Source organism: Amphichorda felina (assembly GCF_050947745.1).
Source record: "Amphichorda felina strain 45539 chromosome Unknown scaffold_2, whole genome shotgun sequence".
Taxonomy (NCBI): domain Eukaryota; kingdom Fungi; phylum Ascomycota; class Sordariomycetes; order Hypocreales; family Bionectriaceae; genus Amphichorda; species Amphichorda felina.
In genome coordinates, this window is record NW_028145048.1 from 182986 (window position 1) to 193621 (window position 10636).

A 10636-nucleotide genomic window follows, 5' to 3' on the forward strand; every position below is an offset into this window, starting at 1 on the left:
TTCCAGCATGGAATTCGGTAACATTTCCCAGGACGTCGAGAGTCGCCGTCGAATTACAGGCTCTGAAATACAGTTAAGGATTCAACCTCCAGTCTAATAGCAGCCAATCGCAGCGTTCATGGCACCTGGAATGCGAGTTTTTTGGGAGGGGGGGGGGAGGGGGGGGACGCCCCCACCCGCTGCAACCACCCGCTGTGGACGCTACCATGCTTTCGCATGCTTCTTTTTCCACTGCTCCCCCCCCTCCTCTCCTCCCCCCTCCCTCTTCCATCTCGTCCCGCGCTGCCTCATCCCAGGCTGTGCACCCTTTTTGTCCTCTGCCGCGTCTCTGCCGGCTCCTATTCGAGCATATAGTCCTCCTCCAACGATAGAGAAGGTCCCCTCGCGGCACCTCTTCTCCTACCCCGCGCTTCGCTCCGAACCGCTGCCGGCGTAGCAAATCCCCCCCGATAACCCCGCCCCATGTCCAGCTCCCCCATCGACATCGACTCCTCTTCTGCGCCCCGGTCGCGCAGACTCATGCTGTACGCGACACAATAGGACATACGGCAAGCGACTTGAAGTCTTTGCGCTTGCTGTCTTTTTTGGGGATGAAGAAAGACTTGCAATTCTACCATTGCATATAAATACCTGAAGTATCAACCATTACGTATCATTACTAGGCACTGTCAAAAGAGTGTGCTACACAGAATCCGAACATTGAGAGTATGTGGCCTCACGAGGTGGGAACCACGACCATGGACTTATGATGATACAGACCTATGGGATCGCCTTCGACAGACTACCGCACGTTCGATCTCTCCGCGACTCGTCCACCTTCCGATCGCGAACGGTATACATATCAGCCTCTGCTCGGGGATACAGACGAAAACATGGCGGTTCAAGATCTTACCACAGGGGCTAAGACCCCCTCTGTGCCTGACGGCGACGCTGGGCCCGACAAGTCTCCCGTTGTGGAGGAGATAGCTGGCAACAGTGCTGGTAGTCAGACGGACCAGGATGCCGACCAAGACGCCGTCGTCGGCCAGGGGATCCATATTCTCGAGAACAAGTCAGTTCACTGGTACTCGTACCTCGCCACGCCCGACTTCTGGATCGTCCTCGCCATCGGCCAGGTCCTCGCCCTGTGCATCACCTCGACCAACACCTTCACCTCGCTGCTCTCCGAGGCCGGGACGAGCATCCCTGCTTTCCAGACCATGTTCAACTACCTACTCATCTTCGTCATCTACACCACCACTTTCTTGGTCAAGGAGGGTCCCCGGGCATGGGGGTCAGTCGCCTGGCGTCATGGGTGGAAGTACCTCATCATGGCCTTTCTCGACGTCCAGGGCAACTACTTCACCGTCCTGGCCTACCGGTACACCAACATCCTCTCGGCGCAGCTCATCAACTTCTGGGCCATTGTCGTAGTTGTTATCATCTCCTTCCTTGCCCTCAAGGTGCGCTACCGCATCTTCCAGATCGTCGGAATCCTCATCTGCTGCGGCGGCATGGGCATCTTGATCGGCTCCGACCACTTGACCGGTGGTAACGGCGGACCTGGCGAGCACCTCATCAAGGGCGACATGTTCGCCCTCGTTGGCGCCACCTGCTACGGTCTCAGCAACGTCTTCGAGGAGTGGCTCGTCTCCAAGGCCCCGATGTACCACGTCCTGTCCTTCATCGGGCTCCTCGGCATCATCATCAACGGCGTCCAGGCCGCCATCTTCGACCGCGCCGCCTTTCAGAGCGCCACCTGGAACGGCGACGTCGCAGGCTACCTCGTCGGCTTCACCCTGTGCCTGACCCTCTTCTACTCCCTCGTGCCCCTCGTCCTGCGCATGGCCAGCGCCGGCTTCTACAACATCTCCCTGCTGACGGCCAACTTCTGGGGCGTCATCATCGGCGTCAAGATCTTCAAGCTCAGAGTGCACTTCATGTACCCCATCGCCTTTGTGTGCATCATCCTCGGGCTGGTGACGTACTTCCTCTCCGGGAGCATGCTGGGCGAGAGCAAGAAGCCGTGGCTGGGGGATAACCAGGAGGGGGGCGTTCTGGGTGTGGGCACGGCCAAGCTCAAGGCGCTGAACGCGGCGCGGAAGGCTCTGGAGGAGCCGGAGGCGGGGCCGTCGCGGTAGACCCTGGATACCGATGAATGGGTCTCGGGAGACGTGGCCGTATGATGGTTATATACATCTGCGTATATGATTTCTAGGGATCTAGATGAGATCGTTGATAATGGTGAATATCAACGGTAGCATAGAACATACTGTATACAGTCATATCCCAAGTAAGATTGTCCTTAGATATAGGAGCTGCAGTATTCTATTGGGGGAGGGCAGCTGACAAGCATTTAATGGCATTCATATGATTGTACACTCTACACTATTACCTGAAGCTCTCCCCAAATCTTACAACGCCTCGTCACAGAGTGGATTATAATCCATACATTGCGATCCATGCCGCTGACCCTAACGCCAGTTGAAAACCTCCATTTCTGTACCTCTCTCTGCCCCTAGTGTACAATGCTCGGCGAAGAAAAATTTGAGCGGTGATTCATGAATAGAAGGGTGGTTGTTGCTGATATCGGTTGTCCGTTTGGTCAGATGGCCAAGTGAGGATCCGGACTCCTTAGAGTCATCTTACCACAAGGTTGGCGTGGCCTGTCGTGTGCTACTCATCACCAGTGGCAGTTGGCGTAGGCAGAATGGACGGTCCGTCAAACCCACAGGGACATTGCCAGATACAGTCCAGGGGGGTCTCGAGTTCAGTGCCCAAAATCGTGGGCTAAGGGAGGCGGACGTTGGCCATGGCGGAGCGGATCGTCTTGGCGATGACGACGTTTCTCGAATCTATGCTCTCCTTCTCTGGCCTGGGGGTAATTTTGGTGGTCTCTGGGAAAGAGCACATCAGTCACTCTGCTAGTTTCGCTGTCTTGCAAAGGCCATGCAGGGGTAGACGTACGGTTCATGGCCGCTAGTTGGTCCTCGTCTTGAGGCTCTGGCGGGGGCACCTCACGGTCTGGGATGGAGCTGAACTCCTTGGCGAGCATCTCCAGGTACTGCTGATCCGTCCGCGTAGCGGGTTGGGATGATGGAGATTCTGTAAGATGTCAGTATGACTTTGAAAGGCGTTGAGAAGGGGTAAGTGGAAGTACCATCTTTGGATGCCGGCATCTTGGTGTACTACGTTGGGACGAACGTTAGTCCAGAATGCACTGGAAGAGAGCCAAAAGCCGCAACTAGTGTGGGATCGCGTCGAGACACAGATGCCCAGTGATGTCGGATAAGAAGCGTTGATATGGGCGATGGAAGTGATGGCAACACCAACTTGGATGGAGTCTAGGGTCCGCCACTTATACTTACACATCCAATATTCCTGACCTCCCTTAGACAAGTCGCTTGGCTAGAAGCCGGGAGTACCAAGATCTGCAGGTGGGGGGGCGTGCTTCGTATTTCGTACCGGCGCAGAATGCGATGCTAGATTGGGGACCCTGAGCGTGATGGCACTAACTTGACCCCGCACAAGGTTGGTGCACAGGTGTTAGGAATTGGAACGCGCTCGATCTAGACTCAGGTGCTAGAATTTTGTTAAAGGCGTTTCCGATGAATGCGACGACGAGTTGGAAGGTTCTGGATGTGTACTTTGGGCAGCTCGGATTGTTTCTCTGGCGATCCGATGCGTACGGTAAAGCGTAACCCAAGTCGATGAGATCGTTGACGAGCCGAGGCCTGATGATATAGGCCAGACGAGAACCTGAAGACCTTTATATTCCTTGACCGGCTCGCTTCCATCATTCTTAAGAAAACAGCCTTCTCTAGTCGGGATTCGGTCATCGGTATCAAGCGATAGAGTCGGACAATTAAGCGACCGTTGCTGACAGGCGGACTATGATCCCCGATCCCTCGCGAGGCTGAAAAACTATTGCCAACCGTCCGCGTGGAATTGCGGCTGGAATTTGATTATTCCCCCATTGGTGATCGTTTGACATCGGCCACGTTGTCTCTTGTCCATGTGCGTGGCATCCTGGCGGCTCCCGAGGGAACCCACCGAATCGCTTTGTATCATGGTGGTGGATTACAGCTGAGAAGGGGTCGTAGAGAGGTTCGGGGAATGTTGCTGTGGCAATTCGCCTCGCCCAAGTTTCATCTCCAACTGAAAGAGTCAATGCAACGTTTACGAGAAATAGATTTGGAGCCTACGGCGATGGGTGTATCGCGGGGAATTTGTAATCATGTTGCCGCTTGCCGCTTTGTCAACGTGGGTATTGAAGGTTGGGGAGAGTTGGGATGAATAGGTGACAGAAATCCAGTCCCTCCATGCACAGCATGTCGTTGCTGGGAAACTGCTGACTTATTGTGTCACGTATCCGCTGACACGTCGTCGGCAGCCAGGGGCACGGGGTCCCCTGAGTGGGCCCTGACCCCTCCTGCAGCGGGTTACTGACAGCCCTGGGCGGCTCTGGACGGCCCTGAACGGGGCCGTCTGACCCCACCTGTGCTGCGACGCTGATGTCAGGATGTCAGGTGCCTGGGGGCCAGCTGACGACGGGGGAAGCTTCGTCGCGCCCTCGTCGCTTTCATCAAGCTCCCTTCGCAGAGCTGATCTCCTTTTCATCAACGCAAAATCTGACCCACCGCCGGGGCATACTCTTCATCCTCATGGTGGTCTAGACCTATCGGGAGCACCGAACCTCGAAATGATATTACCTAGGAGCACACTCCTCGGGGCGTCCGTCGCTGGCGTCGCTCTCGCTGCCCAGCCTGGAGCTGTCGAGCCCGTGGCGGCCCCCATGCGAGACTTGACCTGGGGTCAGCTCAACTTCCTTCACACAACTGATACGCACGGATGGCTGGGAGGCCATCTTCAGGAGTGAGTTTCATCCTGCTATCGGCTGACTACGGAAGCTCCCCGTACTGACAGCTGCTAGACCCCAGTACTCAGCTGACTGGGGCGATTACATCTCCTTCGCCCACCACTTGCGCAAGAAGGCCGACGATCAGGGCTCCGACCTCCTCCTCATCGATACCGGTGACCGAATCGAGGGCAACGGGCTGTACGATGCCTCCGTCCCCAAAGGACTCTTCCAGTACGATATCTACGCCGAGCAGGATGTCGATATTATCTGCACAGGCAACCACGAGCTGTACCAAGCCTACTCGATCGAGCGGGAACACAATACGACTGTCCCTAATTTCAAGGGCAAATACGTCGCCTCAAATCTGGACTATGTTGATGTCGAGACGGGCGAGCGGTCCCCCATGGCCCAGCGCTACCGGAGGTTCACGACCAAGAACCAGGGCCTGGATATTATTGCGATGGGCTTCATTTTCGATTTCACTGGTAACGCGAACAATAGTGCTGTTCAGCGTGTTGAGGACACCATCAAGGAGCACTGGTTCCAGGACGTCATTAAAGAGAGACCTGACCTCTTTGTCGTCATTGGGCACGTTGGGCTCCGCATGGAGGAGTTTGAGATCATCTTCAAGGCTATACGCAAGGAGGATTGGGACACGCCTATTGCCTTTTTTGGCGGGCACGCACATGTCCGTGATGCGCGCAAGTTTGACTCTAGGTCCTTCGCCATGGCCAGCGGGCGATACATGGAGACGATCGGCTGGATGTCCATCGACGACATCCCGAAGAGGAGCAAAGGCGTTTCAGGCACTGTTGAGCCCGAGTACTTTGGCAGCACGCCCACATTCTCCCGCAAGTACATGGACAACAATCTCTATGGCATGTACCACCATACCGGCCTCAACGAGTCCACCTTCCACACCAAGCACGGCCAGAGAGTGAGCAAGATGATCGACCAATCTCGACAGGCTCTCGACCTTGACTACAAATTTGGCTGCGCTCCCCAGAACTACTGGATGAGCCGGGCCGAGTACCCCAGCAAGGACAACATCTACTCCTTGATCACTGATCAGATCTTCCCGGATGTCATTGTCAACGAGAAGCGCAAGGACAAGCCGCGCGTGGCGCTCATGAACACTGGCGGCATCCGCTTCGACATCTTCAAAGGCCCCTTCACCCGTGGCACGACTTACATCATCAGCCCCTTCACCAGCGGGTTCAGATATGTCCCCGATGTGCCCTACAAGGTTGCCTACAAGGTGGTCGATCTTCTCAACAGCGGTGGCCGGATTCTGGCCACCAACGGGGCCGACCCCAGGTTCATGGCGAACCCCGACCAGATGTTCCCCATCCCCTCGGCCATCCGTGACAAGCAGGACCCTCATCTCGAGCTTCGCGATGCACAAGAGGCGCTGAGCCACCACGATGAGCCCGATCTGATTGGCGGGTACACGACAAAGGATGATCTCGGCACCGATGGCGACGACACGGTGCACAAGAAGCTCGACTTCCACGTCCAGCCAAACTGCATCCAGTCCGAGATTGCATTCCCGGAGGATGGGTCGGACCCCGAGACGGTCGACGTGGTCTTCATCGACTTTGTCCAGCCGTGGATCATCCCGGCGCTCCAATTCAGCGGTGGCGACTATACTGATGACGATGTCAAGGACTACATGGAGGGGATACTGACGTACAAGCTGTCGCAGTGGATCAGCGAGAACTGGAAGGGAGATTGCTGATTTACATCCGGTAGAAGGCGCACAATGGTATTATACGAACTTCGCTACGCATATTAGGTTGGGTACTGGCTTTAGCATGGAACCAGGTGCTTACGGATCACGAATACTCGAATAAAGAACCAACTGTTCAGTTCACCAGTGGCCACAACTCTGATTGATGTGACGAAAGGTCCTTAGTCCGATTGGATAACATTACTACAGGACCGAACAACCTATGGTGAACCTCTCGCGACCCCATTTCCATCCAGCTCCGCTGAAATTCTGTCCCGCGAGCACCTTGCCAATCAAACAACATTACAGGATGCAGCAACATCATGGGGCAAGATAAAAAAAACAATTTGCCTCTTCACGGAGCTTCGCAAACACTCATCCCCCCAGTACACTCCTAGGGAAACTGGAAGTCCGCCGGGACACAGTACGGACTCTTGCTCGGGGGGTAGAACTTGCAGACGGTGTTGGGTGGGCAGTCACCGGCATACTAATCAAGTCAGCCATCTCATTCCAATCAATATACGCAAGTAAGGGGCCAAAGGTGCAGAGCAGTGGAGTGACTTACAACCCAGTGTCTGCTCACATCACAGACCTGCCATCCCGGAACACCAGTCCTGGGGTTGGTGGTACAGGCGTAGGTGCCGGGCGTGCACTGGCCGTTGGTGGCCGCGACGCTGCTCTGGGACGTCTTGGCCTGGGGAGCTGGTGGGGAAGGCTGGTGTTGAGGAGCTTGTCCTTGAGGTCTGCCTCCATGCGACTGGCCTCCATGCTGCTTCCCACCAGAGGGGGACGAGTAGCCACCGGATGGCCTGCCTCCTGACTGGGTGTGGCCTCCCTTATAGCTAGATGGAGGAGAGTAACTACCATGATGCTTTCCACCGGAGGGAGGAGAGTAACCACCGTGCTGCTTTCCACCGGATGGAGAAGAGGTGCCACCATGATGCTTTCTACCAGGGGGAGAGGAATAGCTACCAGATTGCTTGCCTCCTGACGGAACGTGGGCTCCCTTCTGGCCAGAGGGAGAGTAACCACCATGATGCCTACCTCCCGATGGAGGAAAACCTCCAGAGGACTTCCCGCCGGATGGGGCGTGACCACCGTGATGTCTACCGCCGGGGGGCACGTGGACACTCGGAGGCCTTCCACCGGACGAAGAGTAGCCACCATGTTGCTTGCCACCATCATGCTCGCCGTCGACAAAGTGAACAGGGGGCTTGCCTCCGGAGGGATGATGTCCACCAGAGGGCCTTCCGCCAGACGGAGAGTAGCTACCATGTTGCTTACCATCCTCATGCTCGCCCTCGATGAAATGAATAGGAGGCTTGCCACCAGAGTGGTGATGTCCACCCGAGGGCCTCCCGCCAGAGGGATGGTAGCCCGGTGACGGATCCTCTTCGTAAGACGGTCCTGGGTGGACGGGATGCCTGCTTCCTCCGTAGTGGCCGGGCGGTCTGCTTTCCCTCCGGTTATTGTAGGAGGGATAGGGAGGCCCGTTCGGGGCGGCGACCGCGAGGGCCACGAGGGAGGCGACGGTGAGAGCGGAGAGCTTCATCCTGTGTGTTTGACGAGAGCCCTTGGAAGTGGTGTTGAGAATAAAAGAAAATAAAAGATACGGGTTATGGGGGATTCCAGGGAGACGAAACGATTGTCTTATAGATGGTTTGTTGAGGCGGGGGCACGCGGTGACGACCAGTGGGAGCTCAAGCCCGTGGCTTGGTAGCAGTGTTACTGATGATGATGTATGCTGGATAAAGACAGAGAAGAAGAAGAGTCGTTGACGAAGATGGCTTGGGAGGAATTGGGCCAGGCCATGTTGACAGCTGAAGAGGGAAGTGGTGGTGGGAGCAGTGGCGGGAGTGGTGTTGGAAACGGGGAAGGGCGTCCCTGGATGTGCTGTTTGCAAGAGCCTTTGAGGCAGGCGAGGCCTTGTAAACCTTGCAACGCACCTACTTGCTTACTTACCTCTTGTATAGAAATTACCTATATTACACCTTTGGTTTCTAGGGCCCTCGTGCCATCGACCGATCTAGGCGATCACTCGTTGCCATTGACTTTGTGTGGCTTGTGGTGTGTTCTCTCCTCTCTTGCGTGTCAGATCCACCGATCCACCACTCGAGTGCAAATTGGCTCACAGGAACAATTCAAGCCTTAAACCTTGCCTCAACTTACCTCTGACTTTCCGAGTCTAACTCTTTCACCATGGGCTGCTGCCTTGCGGAGAGCGATGCCTCGGGTATAGGAATTGAAAGAAGCAAAGAGCGACCGCGTATCCGAGATTAACTTCCGTATTCATATTTATTCCTCTGTGCCAAGATGAAACACATTTTTACAAATTGTGATACAGATGATTATTTTTCAACAATTAACCCTATAACCTTATCCCTCGGCGCTCCATGGCTCGTCTCCCCTCAACCTGACTTGTGCAGCCCTTCGATCAGCTTGCGGTGCTCCTCGGCAAGCTTCTTGGTAAAAGGTTTCTGCATCAACGAAATTCGGTCCTGTGATTTTTTGCATCATCAGCAATATTCAAAGACTGGGCAAAGTGAAACGCGTCTAGAAAACACTTACAACCGCGCATTGTGGCATGAGCGACAGCAGCATCGCGCGACCAGTGCCAACACCGCCCCCAACCCATATCTTGCCTGTCGCCCCCCTCTCGACGTGTCGCACAACATCTTGGGCAAATGTCTCCGGGCTGACTCCAAAGAGGACCTCATCGGTCTTCTCCTCGATAATGTCCTTCACGGGCAGGTAATAGGAGTCGTCGGGCAGCTCGAGGGGCGGCAGGTTGGCCAGGAAGTTTGTCGAGACGCCACCCGTGAGGAGCGTGATGACGCGCACACCGAGAGGCGCCAGCTCCATGCGCCAGGCCTCGCCTGCCTGTATTAGGGCTGACTTGCTCGCGTTGTAGACACCTGGATAACAGGCGCACACGAGGGTCAGCACAAGGCTTCTATTTTGGTAGGGGGTGGCATACTGTAGAATGGGAATGGAAGAACGCCACCCGCGGAGGAGTTGTTAATGACGCAGCCCCCAGCCTCGACCAGCATGTGCCTGAACGCCTGTATCGTCTCGAGCACCGCAAAGAAGTTGAGGTCAAACAGCTTCCTGGCTGCGGCGACGGAGGTGTCGAGACCGGGCATATTCATCCCGCTACCGGCATTGTTGACCAGGACATCAAGTCTGCCGCCGGCCTGTACCCGCACGGCCTCGGCAACTCCGGCGATGGAATCAGAGGAGGTGATGTCGAGCGCAAGCACCGTGACATTGGAATCCTCGTGGAGTGTCTCTGGCACCTTGGACGGCGAGCGTGCTGTTGCGAACACGTGGTAGCCCTTTCCCTTGAAAGCTTCGGCGAGGGCTGCGCCCGTTCCACCGGCGGAGCAGCCTGTAATGAGGCACGTTCTTCGAGTTGCGGTCATCGTGTAAGGCTGGATTAGACTGAAGATGGAGAAGAAGACGGAGTGACTGGGAGGCTGGTGTGGTTTGCAAACATGGCTGGTGTCCTTATATATGCGGGTTCATGCCGGTGCCTCTGGATGTTATTCTCGGGGCATGGGTCCTTTCAATGAATAAATCACGTATATCCTTCCGCCTGGCGGACTTCAACAAAGCATCACGAATCGACAATTGGTGGCAAGTCCGGCGTGGACCGGAGTAACAGGGCCTCTGATTGGTCCACAACTCCGTCGACGGACTCGGTGGAGGACCGGCGTGGAGCTGCGCGGAGCTCCGGTGGGTCGGTAATCTGTATACGGTGCTTCTCTGCTGGGAACTGATACTACCATGTCGTCCTCTAGGGTCTAAAGCACTATGCTAGATGTCAGCTACATGCTCAGAAACCCTCGGTCTCTCCACCAAACCTTTCAAACAGCCAAGGTGCTCCTCAGCCAGCGTTGATGATGGCATTTAGTATCCCCTTGACTACTATGTTTTTTTTAAGATGAACGTCAACATGCCTGGTGTCAAAGACCATGTCGTAGGCGACCATCGTGCTCTATTTTTGGATGCGACATTCGTTGTCAATACGAACCGGAGCTTTGTCTCCAACTTTTGGCTGTTGAACT

At 55.5% G+C, this 10636-nt stretch overlaps 4 protein-coding genes across 4 annotated transcripts; 2 read left to right on the plus strand and 2 right to left on the minus strand.

Annotated features, from left to right (window-relative positions):
* Positions 1-872: 872 nt before the first annotated feature.
* ACO1O0_001611 (uncharacterized protein) lies at positions 873-2120 on the plus strand (the record flags this gene model as incomplete). The annotated part of the gene is made up of 1 exon (XM_083191094.1): positions 873-2120. One exon carries the CDS (start codon positions 873-875, stop codon positions 2118-2120), a length of 1248 nt encoding a protein of 415 aa, XP_083052308.1.
* Positions 2121-2769: 649 nt separating this feature from the next.
* Positions 2770-3158, minus strand: ACO1O0_001612 (uncharacterized protein; the record flags this gene model as incomplete). Its single annotated transcript, XM_083191095.1, has 3 exons — positions 2770-2876; positions 2947-3084; positions 3140-3158. 3 exons carry the CDS (start codon positions 3156-3158, stop codon positions 2770-2772), a joined length of 264 nt encoding a protein of 87 aa, XP_083052309.1.
* Positions 3159-4681: 1523 nt separating this feature from the next.
* ACO1O0_001613 (Metallo-dependent phosphatase-like protein) lies at positions 4682-6578 on the plus strand (the record flags this gene model as incomplete). The annotated part of the gene is made up of 2 exons (XM_083191096.1): positions 4682-4854; positions 4913-6578. 2 exons carry the CDS (start codon positions 4682-4684, stop codon positions 6576-6578), a joined length of 1839 nt encoding a protein of 612 aa, XP_083052310.1.
* Positions 6579-8977: 2399 nt separating this feature from the next.
* Positions 8978-9991, minus strand: ACO1O0_001614 (uncharacterized protein; the record flags this gene model as incomplete). The annotated part of the gene is made up of 3 exons (XM_083191097.1): positions 8978-9067; positions 9138-9484; positions 9547-9991. 3 exons carry the CDS (start codon positions 9989-9991, stop codon positions 8978-8980), a joined length of 882 nt encoding a protein of 293 aa, XP_083052311.1.
* Between the last annotated feature and the right edge of the window lie 645 nt (positions 9992-10636).